The sequence below is a fragment of the Podarcis filfolensis genome (assembly GCF_964270895.1).
Source record: "Podarcis filfolensis genome assembly, chromosome: 12".
NCBI classification, from domain to species: Eukaryota; Metazoa; Chordata; class Lepidosauria; order Squamata; family Lacertidae; genus Podarcis; species Podarcis filfolensis.
The window spans coordinates 35,920,974-35,944,231 of NC_139614.1; the positions used below are offsets into that span (position 1 = coordinate 35,920,974).

General features: G+C 40.2%; 1 protein-coding gene and 1 long non-coding RNA gene across 15 annotated transcripts in view; one reads left to right on the plus strand and one right to left on the minus strand.

The window, feature by feature from the left end:
* The first annotated feature begins 3,851 nt into the window (after positions 1 to 3,851).
* LOC310746263 lies at positions 3,852 to 7,431 on the plus strand. The gene is made up of 2 exons (XR_014540547.1): positions 3,852 to 6,762; positions 6,947 to 7,431. It is a non-coding gene; the product is annotated as an uncharacterized lncRNA (long non-coding RNA).
* A 667-nt stretch (positions 7,432 to 8,098) lies between these two features.
* The window catches only part of NEBL (nebulette), a 174,823-nt gene continuing 159,663 nt past the window's right edge, over positions 8,099 to 23,258 (minus strand). For 6 of the 14 annotated variants that reach the window (XM_083579368.1, XM_083579361.1, XM_083579367.1 and 3 more), the window contains 7 exons: positions 22,279 to 22,371; positions 21,692 to 21,796; positions 20,633 to 20,804; positions 19,685 to 19,777; positions 18,343 to 18,468; positions 12,283 to 12,398; positions 8,099 to 10,620 (listed from right to left, as the gene is read on the minus strand). In XM_083579368.1, the coding sequence (XP_083435494.1) occupies positions 10,444 to 10,620; positions 12,283 to 12,398; positions 18,343 to 18,468; positions 19,685 to 19,777; positions 20,633 to 20,804; positions 21,692 to 21,796; positions 22,279 to 22,371 (882 nt within the window). In that variant the 3' untranslated portion in view covers positions 8,099 to 10,443. Of the gene's footprint in view, positions 10,621 to 12,282; positions 12,399 to 18,342; positions 18,469 to 19,684; positions 19,778 to 20,632; positions 20,805 to 21,691; positions 21,797 to 22,278; positions 22,372 to 22,960; positions 23,241 to 23,258 lie in introns of those variants that run through there. The other 8 variants (XM_083579371.1, XM_083579370.1, XM_083579372.1 and 5 more) reach the window with 4 other exon arrangements.

Consider the following 23,258-nt stretch of genomic DNA (forward strand, 5'->3'; position numbering starts at 1 on the left):
ACTAAGTTGGCGGCCCTTGATAATTTCAAATTACTTAAGAATCATCAGCCAAATGATTGTTATGAATGTGGGAGCAGAGAGACCCCCCCCCAAATCCAAGAAATTAATGAATGTCAGAAGCTAGATATTTGGAGTACTGATGTAGAATATAATGTCCCTCTTTTCATCAGGGGGACGTTGGAGGGTATGATATTATTGTCTGTTCTGCAGTCTGTGGACCACCTGGATGAAGCCTGTGGACCACAAGTACACCACAGTTTGAGAACCTCTGTTGTTAGGCTAAAGAGCCTTACCTGAATCCAGGTGCATAGGCCTAACAGACCATCCACACAAAACAACATCTTATTCACGAAGGCGTTTGACTAGAAACCCTTGCTAAAATGAAGGGAAAGAACAGTCATTCTAGCAGGGGATTCAAATGTGAAGCCTTTCCTCATTCATTTTAGCAGAAGACTTCAGGACTTCAAAGCACCTTGCATCTGATCTCATTATGATACCAGATGATTGGCAGGTAAGCAGCACTACCCACCTGCCAAATATGGCCCACAGAGCTGATCCTGATAAGGATCTGGCCCAAGGAGCCAAAAGGGCTCCCTACAGTTTATAACTTTATTTATTACAAGCAAATTCAGTTATTTCTAGGCATTTTTAAGTGCAATATTAGTTGTGGACATCCGTACAATGATCTGTAAAAGTATGTGTGCATTATTCCTCTCTTACATTTGATGAATTAAAGCAGAGATTTATCTTGGTCAAGACTGAAATGCAATGAATATAATAGAAGGGCTATTTTTTCCCCCTTCCCTTGGCCTCCCACTTGCACAGTCCAGATGTCTCTCTCCCTGAATGTTTTTCCTAAAAGAATGTATGCAGCTCATGTGCCTCAGCTAAGGAGAATTATTTCATGGGATGGCATGAGAAATGAGGACTTTGTAGTAGCTGCTTGTGGATTAAGTTGTTCTCAGATTTTATAAACTATAAGTATTGTCTATGAAAAAAATCGCACACTCATTACACCTCACTGCATTAGGCGCTTTTGAACAACAAGTGTTTTCCAAAGAAACTGAGGGTGTGGCTTATGATACACGTGCAAGTCTGTTCTGAAAATATCAGTGAATGAAAAAAGGAACTTTAGGATGGGATGGTGCATAATACTGGCTGCCCTATGGTCAAACAGGATAGGAGATCCACAATTCCTTTGTTTTTAAGTGGTTACGGGGGTGGGTGACTGGATGAGGCTGCAGCATAGTTTGAACCCTTCCCCCCAAGCCATTGGATGGATGGAGGTTGGATGGAGTAAAATGAAAATCCAGGTGCAATATGGGTACCTGTTTTACCTCTTTGTTGCGGTCAATAGCAGGTTCGGTAGCATTTAAGTCATCGAAAAAGCATATGGGGAGTTAAACTCGCCTCTGTCAGCACAATGACCAAATTAAGACCCCACCTCACTGCTGCTTTTAACAAAAGAAAGAGATCTAACTCTATCATGTCTAGTTTAGCCCCAAGGCTTGTTTGCCAAATTCAGGTTGTTGTTGCCCTTTTTCATCACAGAGTGAAGGCAAGAAACTGAGCTCAGCCATGGGTTGGGTTGGCGAAGTGGGGAAGAGTAAGTTCATTGCCAAATGACCATCTCACAATCGTTATCACTGCAAGCACCATCAGAAGCCTCCACCAGTATTTCTGAAACTCTTTTGAGGGATCTTGGGCCACACCTTTTCGGTCTGTCCGTGGACGATACAACTGCTCTAAGGAATGTGAAGAAAGAAGGTGGATAGCTGATCACCCTCCCCATCTCTGAAAAGGCCAAGTACTATATTTTTGTGACTTGTGCACTGACAACTAAGAGCGGTGGGTAGGTCACACAAGTAGAAGATTAGAGCAAGACAACAATGTAGAACCCGAGGGGAAACAAATCATTCCAGTGGAAAACAAAATCTGATTAAGCCGTTAACTTTCAGCTAATGAAAATCAGTGTGTGTCAAGCTGGTTTTCTTGGGCTATATCTATTGTGCCACAGAAAAGAAAGAATCACAGGTTTTTGTTCCTAGGGCTGCATGCATGTGTTATGTTCAGATGTGTGCATGCAAGTGGTTACAAGATCATACAACCTGAAATTCTAAAACATACACTTATGGCAGTGCTTCCAAATCCTCCTTATTTTGGCTTTATCATGCAAAAACTAGAGAGGTCCACTTTGCTCCCTGATAATATGTTCCATTTTATTTGGATGGGGTCCATATAGCCTCTGCTTTCCTTTGCCTTTTGGAGCAGTCTTCAGCATCCTTTGTTTTGGAAAAGAATGTCTCGTAGAAGCCAGATAATACAAGCACTTTTCTTTAATTTTCTTCTTTGTCTGTGTGTCTCTCATACTAAAAAGCCAGACTGAATTTAAACCATCAGGGATTTTTTTCCCCCTTCTTCTCCTGCAATTGACATTTCAGCTCCCTCTGGAATTAATTCTGAATCCTTTGCCATTAAGAGTCATGAACAAGATTAGCATTCAAATTTGGGCTTTTAAAACAAAATGTTTGAATACATTGAACACTCCTTTCTCTCTGCTGTGTATTTACACATGAACTGGAACAAAAATACTGGTTCTGAAAGAGGCACGCTATGTTAGCTCAAAAGACATGTATAAATAGTTGCAGCTGAGTGAGAAAGGTAGGAACCCTATTGTTTCAGCTCCACCAGCCATCTTGGATTTTTCTCTTTATTTTAATAATAATCTACAAATGATTTTGCAACCTTCTCCGGCAAGATGCCAGGGACTCGATTCTCCTGAAGATCATGATGTACTCTCAGTATGCAGATCCTGACCATGATCAACACAGACAGATCAGAGGGTTTAACTGGGGAAAAACTTGCGCCCTGATGCTTTGAAAAAGGGTAACATTACAAGGCACTTGCAGCTATTACTTTGGCTCCTTAGTTGTTGGCAGCTCCTCCTGAACAAACTGTACTGAAACAAATAGGAGCTATGCAAAAACACAGCAATGTCCAGGATAAATTCACCCCGGTGAAGCTTGTTTTAGAGATCATACTCCACGATTTCGCCATGGGGAGATCAGGGCAGCAGGAGGGATATATTTCTGCATCATCCAATACCAAAAATTGTATTCTGAAACACCGGTAACTATACAGCTGCATGAAAAATCAAGGTGTTTCCTGGGAATTTGAGATGTTACCAATATGTGGGTGATGCCCAGCTCTCTCTCTCTATTCCATCTGAGTCAGGACTTATGCCCCAAATACCTGAATGACATCTCCTCCCCTACAGGCCCTCTGTGTTGATTGGAGCTATAGTTCAAAACATAGGGAGGGCACCATATTAGTGAAGGCTGATCTAGCAGATGTGATAGCGAAATGAAGCTTCAAAGCAAAGTGACCCAGAGAACATGCAGCTAATGTTTTAAATGTCTTAAATGTAAAGTATAATTGTTTAATAGGACATTGAAATGGAAAAGAACCCTGTATATGCACTGAATGTACATGCCATCTCTCGCCACATAAACCAACCTGGACTCGGCATTCATCCTCTGAGGCGCTTCTTCATGTGTCTCCTGCCTGTAAGGTCCAGAGGGTGGCAACACGAGAACGGGCCTTTTCTGCAGTGGCCCCCCGTTTGTGGAATGCTCTCCCCAGGGAGGTTCATCCAATCACCTTCCTTATCTATGCTTAAGCGCCAGGCAAAAATGTTCCTCTTCAACCAGGCCTTTGGATGATTAATATTCTACAGCCTTTTAAATGTGTTTTTTGGGGAGGAAGGTTGTTTTATTGTTTCTGTTTTAACATTTTATTTGTGTTTTTATCTTGTGAACTACCACTCTGTGATCTTTTGATGAAGGGCGGTATATAAATTTAATACATAAATAAAAATAAATCTCTGATCCTGCTGCCACAGCTACAATCAAAAGTTAGAACTAGAGTAAAGGTAAAGGACCCCGGATGATAAAGTCCAGTCAAAGGCAACGATGGGGTTGCGGCGCTCATCTCACTTTCAGGCCAAGGAAGCTGGCGTTTGTCCACGGACAACTTTCCAGGTCATGTGGCCAGCATGACTAAACTGCTTCTGGTGCAATGGGACACCGTGACGGAAACAAGAGCGCACAAAAATGCTGTTTACCTTCCCACAGCAGTGGTACCTATTTATCTGTTTGCACTGGCGTGCTTTCGAACTGCTAGGTGGCCAGAAGCTGGGACAGAGCAACGGGAGCTCACCCCGTCGCAGGGATTTGAACTGCTGACCTTCTGATCAGCAAGCCCAAGAGGCTCAGTGGTTTAGAACACAGCGCCACCTGCATCCCAGGGCTATAATAGAACTTGACTTACCCTATTCTAGCATGGGCACCCTGAAACTGCCTGTCAAAGTGACACATATTTCACTACTACAAAGGAAATATCTTTGTCATGGAGTGTTGTGGCTTTGAAAAGTTTCTGATTAATATCATGCATACATAGTAGCAGCTTTAATATTTTATATCAGTACCATTGTATGTTATGCAGAATATGTAAATGTTACAACTACTTGACATCAACCAAAATGTGAACTAGGTTGCATAGGTTAGTACTTCAGGCAGCAGAAGAATGTTGCTCTAGTCCACTGAAGCATTGAGATTCAGAGTGTACAGGGGCGGAAACTGGATTTAAAGCATTTCTAATAAAATATATTTTAATAGCTGGTGTTATCCTTTCACATAACAAAAGCCAAATTATGCCAATGCATCATATGATCTCTTAAAATTACTCCCCTCCCCTGTCGAACTACAAAGTTTCCTTAATAATTTTATACTCCCAAAGAAAGGTACAATTTTGCAAATTAACTCAGTATATGCATTTTTAAGCAAACGTACAAACTAAGCAGTTTTGTTATTTGTTTTTTTTTTATAAATTGCAAAAAGTAGATGAGTTCCACATCATGCTAACCAAATACAGTCAGAAAAAAATGATTTCCAGTGGTTTAGAGACATGTACTTTGTAATACAGATTTGTAATGATACAGCAGATAATTTATGATCTCTCTAAATAAAATGTTTCTGTTGCAACTTGATTACATCATAAATACAATATGCAATTTCTATATACTGGACAAAAAAAAAGCATATGAAATTCATTTGAACATCCTGTAAGTAGTACAGGCAGTTTCAGAAGAAAATAGAACTCCAAATATTTATCCCAGGGGGATTCAAAGTTTGAGGTGCTTGGAGGCATATTCGTGCTTCAGAAAGACCCAAATACAGAGCTAAAGCTCTGCTTGCTCTTTTTCATATGAAGATGATTTCATGAGTTTGGCCATTATGAATTGTTATGTTTTTGCTGGAAGAACAATCAGAGACTTAACAAAAAGGTCTCAGCATTCCTCAGTGACCCTAATCATCTGACTATGATTGCCAGATCTTGAAATCATAAACTGGGCTGGGTATCAGATTAGAACTCTCTAGCCCAAGAAAGGAACCTAGAGCAGGTCTGGTAATCAAACCTCAAAAATGGCACAGTATTCACTTAAGGTTTACAGCTTTACAAGAGGATAAGTAATGGTCCTTCCTCTCATTGTTCTAGCAACTGGCCCTGAAACAAGCAACTTTGTCAGGCTCGTTTTATGGTGTTTGAACCAAAGTTTGGGGAACAGAGAGACAGCTTGAAACAAGTCTGAATTTGGAAAGAGTTGTAAGCAAACAGAGGCAGAAAACCTGAGGAATTTTAGCTACAGTTAGCTAAAACTGAGCTGCAACAGTTTTTTACCTGGGAATCTGGTGCAGAATTTGTAATTGTGCAGTCTGCAATAGAATCTGATTCCTTCCAACATCTGATGCATGTTCCCTCGTTGGGAAAAAAAGCATACCTCTGTAAGCTAGAAGTGAAGAATTTGCAGCCCTGCAGATGTTGTTGGTCAATGGTCAGGGGTGATGGGAGCTGGAGTCTAGCAACATCTGGAGGGTGACGGGTTCCCCATCCCTGCTTCCGGACTTACTGTCATTTGGGATAGGGGGAAGCATATTGCAGAATATGAAGCTGCCTGACACCAAGAAAGATACTTGACCCATCTAAACCAGTGCTGTAATTGGAAGCAGTTCTTCAAATTCTCAGGCACATCTTTCATACCTGGAATTCTTTTAATCGCAGTTGCAAACTATAGAACCTGGACCCTTCATAAAAACCATGTGCTCCATAATGAACAGTTCATTCTTCCAAGCAGTATTTTACACTAAAAAGTAGATTCTTGGGCCAACAGCAGCATATGAAGCTCTGACTACATGCATCAGTTTCATCTCCTTGTCTATCTCCTACCTCTGAATCTCAACCTAGAGAAGAATTGGCAAGGCATTGTTAAGAGCTTCATAATTTTAATTCAGAAGTTTGCATTTGTTAGCAGAAAACACTGCTAGGTTGGAAGAGTTCGATGCTACTGATAGGGTTTCAGCTATTTAATTATTGTCTAAAGTTTATCCAGTAGTTAACGGTATAATGTCATTTCTAACACCTAAAATCTAACAGCTCTTATTAACTAACTGCTAAACTACATTCTTCCCAACTTCTGTGTTTGCAATTGTTTTAGAAAGAAGAGTAAATTTCAGGTATTGTCCAGTACAAGGTGAAACACCCCAAAAAATTAAAAATGTTTTTCACCTCTCTAGAAAATGTCTTCTTAAGTTGAGCACATTGAATTATAGTTTCCAAAAGGATACTTTTTATGTAGCTTCATTTTGTGGTGGTGGAATTCAGTTAAGAATGTGCACCGTGGGAATCATAAGAGCTACATCATACGTTATTAGCAGTGGCGTAGCGTGGGGGGTGCAGGGGGGGCCGGCCGCACCGGGCGCAACATCTGGGGGTTAGGGTTAGGGGGCACAAATCCACGGGTTAGGGGGCGCAAATCCACGGGTTAGGGGTGCAAATTACTTGCCTTGCCCCGGGTTCTGACAACCCACGCTACGCCACTGGTTATTAGACAGCCTTTGCCAAACTGCAGCTGCCTTCCTGACCATTGGCCTTGCTGTCTAGAGTTGATGGGCATTGTAGTCCACAACATCTATAGGACAGCAGGCTAAGGAAGGCTCTTATAGCATAGTTGCCACTGGAATCCATTTCTGCGTGGCAGAGTTTAATCTGAAGGCTGCAGTATTTGGAAGTACCCATCTGCACCACGACTTTATGAGGGAGGTGGTGCATGAGTTTCCATGTGATTTGTGGGTTTTCCAAAAATCTGAGTCACTAAATAAGTGCCACAACCTTATGAATAATCCACAATAGGTGAGATCCAGTGGCAACCACACTGCTTGTGTATGGAACTGTATGACACTGCATTCATTTATATGCAGCATGGTGCACCAGCTCAAAAACCGCATTAAAGATTTGAATAAATGCCATAAACATTTTGCAGTGGGACAGTTCTCTTTGAAAAACAATTACCAGTACCTTGTTTCGGGGTTTTTTTTTTTTTAATTACAACAGGCAAATAAAGATGGCATTCATCCTTGCAATTTAATATCACATGTAATAATATCACAGACTGCATATGCATGTTGTTTGCACAAATATGGGTATTGCAGACAATTTCCTTTACTTAATGAGAAACTATTTTGACAGCGTTGCTTGCCAACATGGAGGTGGTTGAATGAAGGGACTGAAAGTGCAAGTAGATAAATAGGTACCGCTGCTCTGGTTCGTCAGAAGCGGCTTAGTCCTGCTGGCCACATGACCCGGAAGCTGTACGCCGGCTCCCTCAGCCAATAAAGCGAGATGAGCGCTGCAACCCCAGAGCCGTCCGTGACTGGACCTAATGGTCAGGGGTCCCTTCACCTTTACCTTACAACATTACAATATCAGCATAAGGTAAAGGTAAAGGATTCCAGGGCAAAGCTCCCCACATATTCCTTCAAAACTCGCCACATATAAACTGAATTGGCATGGTCTCATGGGTAGATTGGTCCATCTCATCTTGTGAACACTTGAATCAGGCATGACAGTCTTTTTATTAACACCAATCTGAAGTCCATGCTCTGGCCCAATGAATAGCTAAATGGCCTGAACTGCCCAGGTCAAACTGAGGCCATTCTATGGCTACCACTCTCACAGAAAAATGGCCAGGAGACAAAACAGCTGCTGGTCTGATGGAAAAAATGGTTTATTTTCCTTCTCCTGGGTAAAACAGAATAATAGAAATAAAGAACTTTCTATTCTTTAACTTCTGTACTTATGAGTTACTTACTATGTTCGAGATGTTATGCTAGAGACATTGTCCTCTGACATCTGAGAACAAAACTCTCTAAAAGCAGTTTAAATATACTTCCCTTCGACAATAAAAAAAAAAATTATGCACAATACAATGGACGCAGCATACCTTCAAAGGTCAACTTCAGTAATTCATACCATTAGCAAAATACATTGTAGCCCTTAGACACCAATCTATGTAAATAACAATCTATTTAAAAAACATCTTACTTGGGGGTTTACATTTCCCTCTCTCTGACCTGGATCTTTTTTTAAACACACATACACCCACACCGGTCCTGATTTTATTTGTATGGAGGAAAAACAAGAGATAAATGGTCATAAATATCCATACTTTTGAGTACCTAGAAAAATATATTCTTCCCATACCTCCCCTTTTCATAATATGTTGGATACTATAAATGCAGAATGGAAGTAACTTATATTGGTACTGATTTTTATTTTTTATTTTTGCATAAACAACTAGGAATATGTCTCAGCAAATTTGTTTTCATGCACTACTTGCTGGGCTTGAAGAAATGCACTGGTTCAGGGGATAAATTCTGACAACTAAACTCATTGTATTTCCCTTTTGCTCTTTCATTTTTTTTACCTTGTGTTAATAATAATTGGCTTGATCCAAACATTCCCTTCAACTGACAGAATGCATCTTCCATCAAATGAGTCTTTCCATCAAAGGAAGGAAACCTTTGGACCCAACCCTATAATACTATAAAGTTATTCACCAGTATTATCTTCGAATCCTTACAACAGCCCTTCAGTATTGGTCTCCCCATTTGCAGATAAGGAACTGAGGTTGAGTGAGAGTGACTTAACTAAGGCCAGCTGGTGAGCTGGTGGGAGAAGTGAGATTTAAATCGGGGGCTTCCCTGTTTCAAAGCTCAGCCTCTAATCCACTACACCACAGCAGCTCTCACCAGCTCCTAAAAAGTTTAGGAACATCTAACAAGTGTTTTGTGATCCAATGAGTGTTAATTAGAAGTGATAAAATAAGACAGCAGTGCAACTGATATCATTTTTTAAAAAGAAAACAGGAAATAATGGTTTTGTATTTTTTACCTTGTGGGAAGACAAAGTTTCTCAGGTGGATGCCATGCTTCAGTTATTGAGTAAATCCTTGAGTTATATTCACAAAGCTAGAAATTTACTAAATATCTAATAATCTTTTTCTTGAACTAAGCCTCTGGAAAAAAATCACATTCTTTGCCAGTCAGGTCCCAAATCCAAGCCCCAATTCATGAAGTAACCCCTACCACCAATCCATGTATACCAGGGATGGAAAACCTGTGGCTGTCCAGATGTGGCTGGACTCCAGTTCCCTTCATCCCTGGCCAAAACATCTGGAAGGCTACATATTTGCCATCCCTGCACGGAACCATTACATGTAAAGGGTACAATTAAATGTCATTGCAAAGTTCTCAGGACAAACCCTTACAACAACAAAAAATAGATATATGTGTTTTGAAGACAGTGCTTTGAAGACAGTCATTTCTATACAAACAGTGTTAATACAAGGGGAAATAGAAAAGGTTGGAATTAACAAAATAGAAAATGCACTCTAAAATTGTTTCTAACTGTGCAAAAAGGCACAGCTATTGTCATGGAGATCATTCACAACTGGTAGTTTGGGAGGACTAACATGAATTGGGACTATGGATGAGAGAAAATGAAAGATTCAGGGGAAAATACAGTAGACAGCTGCGTGTCAGGAAGTTTCCGGCATTAAGTACAAGATACGTTTTGTTTAAGGCTGCCAGGCAGTTGTAAGCAACTTCTGAGCATGTCATTTATCACAACAACAAAAGATTTGTTCTGTTAACTTGGATTTTTAATTACTCGGACCTTAACACCAAGGTATAACCTCTTACAATTTCAAAGTCACACAATAAAAAATACCAGCTGCTTTGTGATTAAAACTTAAGTGGGAAATGCAGCCTACTGTAAAGGCAGAAACCTATTTGGGAGCTAATTAATAGAAACCTTTACATGATTACAAGCACCAGGTTTCCACCAACAAGTTTTTCTATATCCGTTTAAGCAGCACACTTTGGGAACTCTGTGCTTCTTGGACTTGTTAGAGCAATTGTGTGTTGACTTCCAGAAAGGAGCACTGATTGTTACATTAACAGGGAAGTAATGAAGATGTGGTCTTAAAAGTACGTTTGTAAAGCTTAAGTAAATCAAAATAAAGCTCAGAAGTACTAACGGTGAGTATTAATTAACAAACTCAATGTAATTTGCTGGAAGCATTCCAGTTTTCCCAGTTCTCTGAACAGTACCATACATCCAACCATCGTCAATTGGTTGCACATTGATGATGTAGTCACCATCCCTGAATGAAACTTCATCTTCATCTTGGGCACTATAGTCATACATTGCTCTATATGTTCTCTGTGAAAAGAAAGGAGAGGTGAGTCCATTAAACACAATTCACAGACTTTCCAACAAACCAGTCTCTACAAACCTACATTATATGTCACCAGCAATGCGGGTTGTATAGATCAGCAAACTTTCAACTTGCTAAGAAATTATTCTTCATGGAACTAGGGATAGTCTTGAGTATGCAGCCCTGAATGTTAGAAACACTTTTGAAATATGCATTGTCACTTGCCTGGTCGTCATAAAATAAGCTAAGATATCCATATTTGGGGAGAATACCATTGGTATGAACTGGCACTTAAAAAGCACACAATATACCATACCAATTACACGTCACAATGCTCTATATCAGGCAAATTCAACGATCAACTATATTTGAGGAGGATTTTCACCCTTTTCCTGCCATTAATTGTATATAACCACACATATTACACATAGATATCTACACAATTGGAGTGGGGGGTGGGGAGAGAGATAAATTATTGTTGGGGAGTTTTTTAGATATTCACCATAAAGATGTGGTCACGTTTGCTAGCTAAACTTAGTGATCAGTCAGGGAAGACAGTATTTCAAAATCTATTCTTAAGCGACCACAATTTACTAAACACATTTATGCCAACCTAAGTATGGGAGAATCACCTGTTGGGAGCCACCCAGATTGGCTGGGGCAACTCAGTCACATGGGTGGCATTTTATTTTTATTTTTGTTTTATTTATTATTATTATTATTATTCCACCCAAGATTCTATGAGCTTGTCCACACTTCTGCTTGTGCAGCTGCTTTAACCTGGTTTTTCTGCAGATATTTGTTCCAATTCAGCAGTAAAGAGTGGGTTTTCCCAGGGAAAATGGCAAGACAAATGAAAAACTGCTCAGATCCATGCCAAAAAAGTATGAGAAAAGTGGACGTATGGATGGGTCCTATGATGCATTTTGCGGTGGAAATGCTTACAGCGATATTTCATTGTTTACAGAAAGCTTTTAACTCAGAGTTTGAAGATCCAAACAATTTTACACATTTATTCACTGCCGTTCAAAGCAGTTTATGGTAGGTTTTTGGTAGTGTTTTAATCCCTCATTCTTCATCAAGATGAGGTTGTGTTGTTTTTTTTAAGTGTCAGTTTCCAGCCATATGCCAGAAACATCAAGAGATATTTGGAATATCAAATACTGTATTAGAAGGTGTAGGAATGCGATTCTTTACTGTATCTTATGATTCTGGGACAGCCTTTGCCAACCTAATGCCCTCCAGAAGTTTAGGAATATGACTCCTATCAGCTCCAGACAGCACAGCCACACTGTGAAAAACTTCTAAAACTTTTTAGAAGCTTATTATGATCTGGGTGTAAAGTTCTACATGTAATTACATAAGGCAGCTGTCAGGGGAAATCTCCAGCATAATTCAATTACAATGTAGTAATTTAGCTACTGCATAGATTGCAATATGTAATTGAGATTTGTACTCCTTTAAGGTCTTAAACAGGTCCGTTACCAAAAAAAAAAAAAAGTTTGCTCAAGTTAAGTTTAGAGAACATGTTTATAGCCCATGTGAAAAAGTGCAAGATAAAGGGTTTTTTTAAGACAGGCTCAGTTATAGAGGAAAGAGGGAAAATAATTGTGTTTGCAGGAGAGAGGCTGCTGTGAAAAGGATTAATTATTTAACTCAATACTCACCAAGGTAGCTGAATGTGGCTGTGAATGCATTGATCTCATAGACGACACACTAGTCTGGTGCATGTAACCATATCCTTGGGGCTGACTTTGTTGATATGCCCCTGGAAGTACAGGGGCTGCATGGCAAAAGAAACATAAATGAATTACTACAAGGGAACATGCTATGGTCATTCATTAAGTGAAGTGGTGCTTTCTTCTCCCTTTACAACATCTGCAGGAGTTGGTTTCCTCAGTAGGAACTGGAGTAAGCAGAAAGAGCTTCTGTATACACAAAAAAGCTTGTCTTAGATAGAAAAACTAACTTTAAAAATTGGTGGGGGACTCCCCAAGCACACACTGACACCCCAAACTTGGCAGATGCAAGGAAAAGTGTAATTTACTCAAGGTTATATCTGAATCAAGAGAAAAGCAGCACAAATTTGCCCTGTAAGAGTGAACAAAAAAAATCAACAAAAAAAAAGTTAAATGAAAACATTCTATAGTTAATGTCACATAGCACATTGTGTTGTCTACAATTCCACATCAAAAGAGCTTCACCCCCTTGACTTTTTTATTCTATGAAGCAGTACTTGTTTACATTCTATGGCTACATACCCCAACATGAAAATCAAAGGTTGGTAGATGTGGTTCTGGCCTCACAACCTTCCTACATCTTGCTGATCAACTACCCAGAGAGTCACAACAGGTGCATTCACACCTCTCTTCGCAGAGTTCACTTCAGCAGTAAAGGAAATTACTTCTGTGCTGTCTACACTACAAACGCAATGGGCAGCAAACAACTCATATTCACTTTGGGACCAGGGTTCTGCTAAAACAGAAAGACATGCAATCCTTCTACCAAACAAGCAATTTTATTAATCTACAACACCACAATGGACACAGATACAAGCTGCTATAATATTAGGTGGGGGGGGGGAAACAATTGTTATCAAGGGATCCAAAAACGCATCAAAAGGTCTCCAAATTCTCTGACCAAAGTAGGATATCTGTTCCCAAGTTCTTTGGATGTAGGTTAAACCAGGGGTAGCCAACATAGTTACTTCCAGATTGGCCATATCGGATGGGGCTGGTGGGAGTTTGTTATGTACTGAGTTGAATAGGATCCAAAATGCAGCAGTCTGATTGGTCCTAGAACAATAGGATCAAAAATGCAGCAGTCTGATTGGTCCTGGAACAATAGGATTCAGAATGCAGCAATCTGATTGGTCCTAGAACAATGCAGCAGTATGATTGGTCTGCAGGAGCCACCCAATCCAGCTCCAGATGGAAGTGAATCCACAACCTGATTGGCCTAAAGGAGAATTCCGGAATTAGTCAATCACGTGCAGCTCATTGTGTAAATAATGTATATAAAGCAGACACTTTGGGGGGACTTTCATTCCTCCTCACCACTATGAGCTGAATAAAGAGCATGAAATCCACTCTCGACTCTGAGTATATTTCACAGTTGGTGTCCAACAACATCTGGAGAGCACCACATTGGCTACCTCTGGATTAGATATTATGGAGACATGAGGATGCTGTCATTTTGGCACCAGTGGGCCCAGTCCTCCCCATTCCTGCAGAAGGATCTAGGTTGCCCTTCTAAAAGTGGAGTGACATTGTGTTGTGATTTTCTCTTCCTCCATTCATTGATTGGGTAAAAACACACACAAAGGTGGCCGGTATGTTGGTCCTTATGAAACAAATGTCCTACATCTGCTGTTGGGTTATTGGGACCAACCAAAATGTCACGAGTAGCAAGCTTTTGAGTTGTGGAGAACATTTTATCAGCCAAGATGTTGTCCAAGGCAGCGGCGGGGGGGGGGGGACGATGTGGGGGAAGGACAAAAATTAGCCTGTGTTTTATAGTCACGAGGTCAGGGAGAGAGATATCCCTGGCATATCCCATGCCAAGGATATGTCTCTTTAAGACACAACTTCTCTAGTATCATTTTCCTTTTAAGCAGGGATGTCATGTCTTCCCAAATACTTTTTTCATCTACAACCTGAGAAACTGATTGGAAGATGTGATCAAGTGGGGAAGCTGCTGAGAAATGTCTGTAGTAATGAACAATAATCTCCATTTCCCATATGCATGCAAATCAGTACGTGCAACTCAGGCCCATATGCAGCTAAACTTACTGGTTGCACTGAACAATTATCACTCTAAAGAACATTTGCACAATTATTTCTTTGTTCCCCACCTGCAATTCTATACAGACCCAACATACTGCTCCTGTACCCAAGACAACCCTATGACTGTGAGTTATAGACATTCATAGGCTAGCTAGATCTTTCGTGTTTGTTTGTTTGTTTGTTTGTTTGTTTGTTTGTTTGTTTGTTTTTGAGGCGTCCTCCTGCCTTTTGCCTTTGATCACTGAGACCTAATGAAAACTTTCTTAAACTTAGTATGTCACAAACTACATACATGTGCCCACGAATCTTGCAGGAAAGCAAGCAGTCCTGCTCCCAAAGAGATGCAGAGATGCTGGCTGAATGTTCCATTGCCCAGGGCAAATAACAGGCTCAGAATACTCCTACCCGAGGGTGTGCAAGTCACAGGCAGCACTATACCTAGGCCCATCCTAAGACAGCTCAGCAGGAAGGAACTGCTTGTCAATTCATCACAGCCCACTTTAAACTCACTTCCAAAGGGGAGTTTGGCACAAAAAGTGGCAATGTTGCATCATGCAGTATAAGCTGCAGATAATACTACCCAGGATGCGTAGAGCCTTCCACATCCCAGTAGACTGCATAGCGTCTAACCTTGATGTTAGGCAGTCAATGCTGGATTTGGTTCATGAAGAGTCCCTCATGGTGGAGGGATCATCACTGCAGGTGTCCTTATTTAACCTTGCCCTGTAGATATTATTTTATCTATTGCTCAAGACCTTTCTACCCCGCCTGCCTGCAGTCCTAGTGACACTCCCATTCCGATGGTATAAACCTTGTGTAAAATAAATAAAAGAAATTTTAAAGATCGTTGGTCTTTCCAAGACAGAATGCTTTACCATGCAAAACCTTTTTAATTATATGAGCTCTTTCCCCACGCAGTAAAATCTTCCCCATTTTCCCAAAAAATAACAAAGCCATTACAAATTGCTAGGTTTTTACACATGGTTAAATAAGCAAACAATAACAAAAGACTGCTGTATCATAAAAGCTCCTTGCTCCATTAAGTATGATTAAAAAGTGGTTTGGTTTTAATTATCTACTCAACTAGAAAATCTGATGGAATCTTAACTTTGCTTTTATGACTTACTTTCTTTTCACTATGCAACTCAACAGGAAATGCACTGAAATGAACCATGAAGTATATATAATCTAATTGTATAATAGTTGCAAAATCATAAAGCCTGGAAAGTAACAATTTGAACAAAGAGATCCTTTGATCTACAAAACCATTCATAAAATATTCTAATATTAGAACCTACTAAACAGGCCAACTAGAAACCCTTTATGTGTCTGAATGGGGGAATGTTTGCCGCTTTATTACATAAATGCACACAGATTCCATTAGGCTGAGAAGTACTGCCTACCCAACCCCTTTCGCTGATGTATAGGTAGCTCATGAAATATCGTATCCAAGATAATAATAATAATAATAATTTTTTATTTATACCCCGCCCTCCCCAGCCAAGGCCGGGCTCAGAGCAGCTTACAAGCAATAATAAAAACAAGATGAATGATTACAACTTAAAAACAAAAATAAAATACAACATTAAAATAATGGAACATTAAAATATTAAAATGTAGCCTCATCGCAGGAGGAGAAGGAAAAGAAAAAAGAAAGAGAGGAAGGGAATCAAATTGGCTCCAAGCCAAAGGCCAGGCGGAACAACTCTGTCTTACAGGCCCTGCGGAAAGAAATCAGATCCTGCAGGGCCCTGGTCGCATGAGGCAGAGCGTTCCACCAGGCCGGAGCCAGAGTTGAAAAGGCCCTGGCTCTGGTTGAGGCCAATCTAACTTCCTTAGGGCCTGGGACCACTAGGGTGTTGTTATTTATAGACCTTGAGGCTCTCCGTGGGGCATACCAGGAGAGGCGGTCCCGTAGGTACGAGGGTCCTAGGCCGTGAAGGGCTTTAAAGGTCAAAAGCAGCACCTTAAATCTGACCCTGTACTCCACCGGGAGCCAGTGCAGCTTGAAAAGCACTGGGTGAATATGCTCCTATGGCAGAGACCCCGTGAGGAGCCTCGCTGCAGCATTCTGCACCCGCTGGAGTTTCTGGGACAGCTTCAAGGGCAGCCCCGCGTAGAGCGAATTACAGTAGTCAAGCCTGGAGATGACCGTCGCATGGATCACTGTGGCCAGGTCGGGGCAGGAAAGATGCACCATCCATGGGACCACAATGCAGTCACTACATTAATGGAAACATGTGTACTATTATATATATTCAAAATTCTATGGTAGCCCCCCTAACTGTGAAAAGTTCTCTCAGGATGGTTTTATTCTCCTTAATTTCATTGCATTGTTGGTTTTTGGCACTTTTTATAATTTTGCATTCCTTTGTATTTGTGCCTTACAACAAAGGGATACTTCTCAGACTTAGTTTACTGGAACTGCAAAACATTTGATAGTGGCTGGATCTCTCATATATATATACACACACTGTGTATGTGTGTATATATATATATATACACACTGTATATATATATATATTTGAATCGCAACTTATGTCAACTACAACTGAAGAAAGGTATTCAGGACTTTACAGAAATGTAGTAAGCAAGATAACTCATAATGGGAGAGGACCTTCCTTTCAGATTAACACATTTATTTTAAAAGGTGTTTCATAATAGAAAATACATAGTTTATCACTAATGGGCTTGAACTTGGCAAATTTCAGCAACCCAAATATTAAATTCCAAATAAGAAACACATAGTTGTCAGATGCTAATGGGAGCGCTAAAGCTATTCGGTTTTAAGACGAAATACCTCCCTGAAATGACAAGGCATAGTTTAAATGGCCTGGAAATATAGTCAAGAAGAATAGAAGATTGCAATGAATATTTCATAGACATATTTAAGTGTAATGCAAAATCCACTTTAAAGCACAGACACAACAACAAGCATGCTTATTAAGCTCTCCATGTATATTCATTTACGGAAATGGTTGGCAACTTCGTTCAGAACACTGGCATGAAGATTGAATGAGCTGGGACTTTGCCAACATATACCAGAATTCCAATAAAAGCATGCAAGAAACACGGGGAAGCCTGAACTATCAGTCCTCAGTCTACAAGTTGCTCTGTGATAATGTGTTAAGAATGTAAGAATGGGATTTACAGTGAAGCACAAACCTTTAATTTAAATGATCAGGGGCCCTGCAACTGAACACCATAGCAAAAAGCATAAAATAATTCAAGACTTGGGTACTTGCCCCTCTCAGTGACTTAGATGCTGTGTACTCCTACAAAATACCCAACACAATACAGAATACACACATAGACAGACATACACAAACACATATGGTGTGGGTGTGTGGGGGTGTGTAGGACTGAGCACCATAACTGCTTGTAATACTGTGCTGGCATTCTCAATCAACTAAAACATTGCACCTCTTGCTGTGTAATAGCAGCACAGATCGGTCACATGGCAAAGACCATGAACATCTTTCAAACACAGTTGACCAAAACTACATTAGACAGCCCCGGTCTCTATGTTCTCCTCACACTATCCAATGAGCTTGTACTTGGGACAAAGGCAATAAATAGACTGACTCCCTTCCTTCCCCCACCTCCCCACTTGAAGTCACATAATTGTACTCTACACAGCTGAAGTCAGAGGTGGGCGAGCTTCATTAAACCAAAAAAGAAATTTTTATTTAACAAGTATGTTAATAGCTAACCAAGAAGAGGCATTAAGACCTGTGAATCAAACACTGCATGCAAAAAAACAAACAAACCAAAATCTTACTGACTATCTCGAGGGCTTTTTGACATTAATAAAAATACTTCTCTTACACAGCTGTTTGTTTACTGGGCAAACAAGGGTTGCTGAGTTAACCTGGAGATGTGCAAGGAAACAGGCACACTGTGACTGTTAATCAGAAGGGAACAGAGGACATCTATGGGTACCTCCTTCGTTAGATGGCCTTGTTACCTCACTGGAACAAGAAAACATAGAGCCCTCTGATTTGTCATCTCCAACGCCAGAAGTACTGGTAGAACGGAAATGCTGTTTACTGTAACGCCTTGCTTTTTCTACGAGGGGAAACACAATACTGCAGTAAATAGCTATAGGACAGATGAGTAAAGTAAGAGAGAGCTTCTTTATTTGTTTGTTTTCATTCAAACAACAGGGCTGACAACTTGGGTACTTCCCATGCCAGCAACATCTTGTGCAAAGCTGCCCCAAGATACTAATAACTGGAATCCATGAGCTCACTAAAATGTGCAAGTAGGGGAAACTGTTCGCACAGGAATGCTGCTATTGGATTCTGACTAGGGCCACGCACAGACTGTTCCCACAAATACTGGTACAGCTGTGACCAGTGGTGCCAACTTGAATACAGTATTAGGAAGGCCAGGTAAGCCCCACCCCGCATAATCAATCACATGACGTGACATGCGCACACCATTTGAATGGCAATGTCCGTCAACTTGGGGAGGGCAGCCTCCTCAAATATTTTATTGGTGTGAGCGAAGGGTCCTTGGCCTCTAAGAGCTGGGCTCCTATGGCTGTGACATAAGACATTTTACTGCCCAAAGGAAATTGTGTTGCTTAGCTTTAAGAGGAACCATGCAGAAACTTGCTGTAATGTGGATTATAACTCCCCTGTGATCCTCAGGTGAAGGGCACTATAGAATTTGTGTGTGTGTGTGTGTGTGTGTGTGTGTGTGTGTGTGTGTGTGTGTAAAATCATAGCAGCAAGCAGATTATATTTAGTTATTCAGTTATTTAAAGGATACAGTGGATAGCTCATGGCGGCTATGTGTTGTTCTTTTTGATATGTGGTATTAAATGGTTTGCATTTAACCACAGAATCTAGGCAGCTGATAGAAAACCCACAAGACCTATCACCAACTTTAAATTGCATTCTGGATCTTTCTATAAGCCAAGCCATGTGATCCATAGCAAAAATTAAACTAACCATTGTCGTGATATTAAATAAATTTCATAATTGGAATAAACATCCAGTGCTTAAATTAGACAGTAGTGGGCATTAGATCTGCAGCCTTTAGGCCAGTCCAGACATCAGTAAATTGCCTCAGGAAACACAAACATGTGGTGTAAATGAAGCCTCACTCAGTGAATTAGTGCACAGGCCAATGACAATTCACATGAATGCGGCCACCCCATTTAAAAAAATGCTTCTGTGCTCACACAAATCAGTTCTGAAAAGCAGCAACTACATCGTTAGATGTAGATATTACTTGACTACAATCAAGCACTGGAGAAAATCATGTTAAACAATACCCGAAAGCATATGTAGACTCCTAGACTGAATATTATCTTCCAAAGGGTCAATGTCGAAGATGGAGCCAGGATCTGTGCGCCAAACTTTGAGGTCTTTCCCAAAAAGGAACAGTAAGACAGTTGGGGGAAGAAAGTAAAAGCACAAAGATGTTATCAGGGAAGACATAAATAATCCCTGGGGGCCATGGAGATGGGTTTTACCATGGATTTGACCATGGGGAAAATAACATTTGAAAAAGTGTGAGATATGATTTGTGGCTTCATAGTTTCATAAATACTATCCAACATTGCAGAAATAACTTTACGAGATTCTTAGTGTGGTACTGAAGAAAAAGAATGAATGTATCTCATTTTCATTTCAATGCACAGGTCAGCACTTATAGTTTGCAAATAAAAATACCACGACTTTTCCAACAATAAAAATCTCATCATACCAGGTATTAAAATCATGGAGCTGAATTCCTTTTCTGCTAATCTACGTGAAAAAGTCAAATGGCAATTTCTTCTGTGATTACTTTCATTTTTTAAAAAGAAAGTTAAGAATGTTAATAATTGGCTGCTCATATTAACAATTTAAGTACTTTTTATATTGTCTCTCTCTCTCTTTCTTTACCTTTCAGCCTTTGTAGAGCAAATTAATGTTTGATTAAAATACCTTTCATCTTATCATCTGTTCTGTTAATTACTATACTCATTACTTCAGAGGTGACTGCAATCAGGAATTCTGCAGCAGACAATTATCGCCTGATAACCCAAAACTGACCTATCATTTTAATCTTAAGAAGGAATTGCATATGAAACAAAGGTACAAAACATCAAATACAGATAACACTGCAACTAGACAGAACAAGATAGCTAGGTAAGTAAGTAAATAACAGAGCAAGATTATTCTGCAGAGCTGGCCCACATAATATATTTGGGTCAGTAAAGCACAGAGTAGAAACTTACCCACAATTATTCCAGGTCTCCTGTCCATTTCAACTATGTGTGGGTGAACGCCTTTGTAGGCAGCATCGCTAACCACCTGGGTATTTCTTCTCACCCGTTCAGTCACAGGATCGTCCACTATTGGAGTGAAACCTCTGCCTTTTGTCTTCTCAAAATCTTCATGGTATTTGACCTGGAGCGGGGTGGGAAGATTATTATTTTCTAGTCCAATGACACGGTGTATTGAGAGCTGTAGAAGATAGGCATTGTCACCATTATTTTTCATGGGCACTGACATTTTTGCTTATTTCAAGCTGGTAACCACTGTCATGCAATTGTTCCTTGCCGCTACAAGGCTCAATAGATGTGCAATTCCCATTGTCGTCATTGGTTTTGTTTTTTTTAAGGTAATTACTTTTTGTATACAGATAAAAAGTCGCATGCAGTCTATTGCATTTAGTGTTACATTCACATGCAAATGATGGTGCTAAACCCTTCAAAACCATCTTACATTTCATTCAATTTCAGTTGCAGAAAGCACAAATGTTCCATATCAATACATTAGGATAAAATTTCAAATTAGTATGACTTTTCAAGGTATTACAGATATCAATATGCTTTTTAAAAGCCTCCCTCCCCCATTCCTCACATACGGTCATATACACAGCACACTCACACATACACAATCCTTCAGGCAAAGGCAATCAGAGCAACCAAATTCAGAATATCACTTGCACACACAAATCAAAAACATGCACAGGCACAAGGCAGTGTGTGTGTGTGTGTATCACCCTCTCCAGTTAAAATCTGCAATGCTGGAACAGAGAGGAACCACGTGAAGTGTCTTTAAGAAGCCACACAAGTGAATGATTAGGGAAGTCGTTTTATTAGTATAGCAATATGCAACATTTAAATGCAGTTAGCAAACCCCCACCCCAAGAACCACTGTGTAAGGGGGAAAACTCAGTCCAGACTTTAGCGCATCGTGCTAGTTACCTAGATTAATGAAGGGTTCAATCCAATCCAATCTACAGCTACTGTTCTTCAGAACACACTAGCTAGGTGAAAAATGTACCCTACCATTGAGATGTTGTTTTGTGTCTCTTTGACATGCCTCAGCTCAGGTGTGTCTACAATCATACTAGGTCTACCTTTCATCTGTTGCTGATCTCGGCTGTACTTGACCTGCAAAAGACAGCACATGGATTTTTCGAGTGTGCACAACTTGACAGGAAAATCATGCTTAATGTCACGCGCAACTGATATTCTTTTACCATTCTATCCCAAAATGAATAGGCATTGTGGAGATGTGGTAATGCACATTGCACTGGTCTACCCATTCAAAGTCATTGGCCTTCACTACAATTCGTAACCGACTAGTTAATAATGCATGATACAAAAAACGTAAGATTGTACTTTAGTAAACATTGGCAAAGTCATTAAAAACAAAGTGGAGAAACAAGAAAAACGCACATGGAACCTACTGCTTCATTATTAGCAGTCACGAGGCCAAACGGATAAATACATTTCTATAGTACTCTTAAAGATTCAAAATTAATTTATTAAGGACATAATTTGTTAAGGGCATGATGCGCTCGTCACAGAGAGGTTAAATTCTTTATTAATCCAAAACAAGGAAAAGAAACAAGGAAAAACAAAGGACTTGCCGAGCTGATAATTTCTTGATTCTTCTTGACTCTCTCCATCTCAGGAGTGACACTGACAGCAGTTGCTTTACCAGGTTGCACTTTATAGTAAGCCTATTAATTTCAGATATATATAAATAACATTGCAACTGAACAATGATAAATAGGGCACTGCATTAAGCACCACCTGGTGTTTAAATTCCAAATGTTCTAATTAGTTCGGTATTTAAAGCTGTATGCTGAAGCATAACATAATTATTTCTTTGTATTTCATTGGTAAAATATGTGCATAGAGAAGCATTACTAACTTAAACTTAATTTGCTCTAAGGTATATTAGTGCTGAAGTGACGCGGGTGGCGCTGTGGGTTAAACCACAGAGCCTAGGACTTGCCGATCAGAAGGTCAGCGGTTCGAATCCCCACGATGGGGTGAGCTCCTGTTGCCCGGTCCCTGCTCCTGCCCACCTAGCAGTTCGAAAGCACCTCAAAGTGCAAGTAGATAAATAGGTAACGCTCCAGCGGGAAGGTAAACGGTGTTTCCATGTGCTGCTCTGGTGTGCCAGAAGCGGCTTAGTCATGCTGGACACATGACCCGGAAGCTGTACGTCGGCTCCCTCGGCCAATAAAGCGAGATGAGCACCGCAACCCCAGAGTCGGCCACGACTGGACCTAATGGTCAGGGGTCCCTTTACCTTTTTATATTAGTGCTACTGCTGCTGTACAGCCTCCATTTGGTTCAACAGGGATTTTTACTGCAGTTACAGGGCTGGTGCCCAAAAAGGGAAAGGAAGTTTAAAAACTGACACATATTCCCTAAAATAGATCAAACAATAGATCTATCCTCTTTCGACAATATTAAGTGCAGGTTGGGAATTTGTTTCATTTCAGCGTTTACGATATAAAGTCAAACATTCTGATGAAGTCAGAACGATATCATAAGAAGTTGCAAAACTGGGTGTTAGACTGAGACTCCTCAAGAAGTACTGCAGAGACCGAAATAT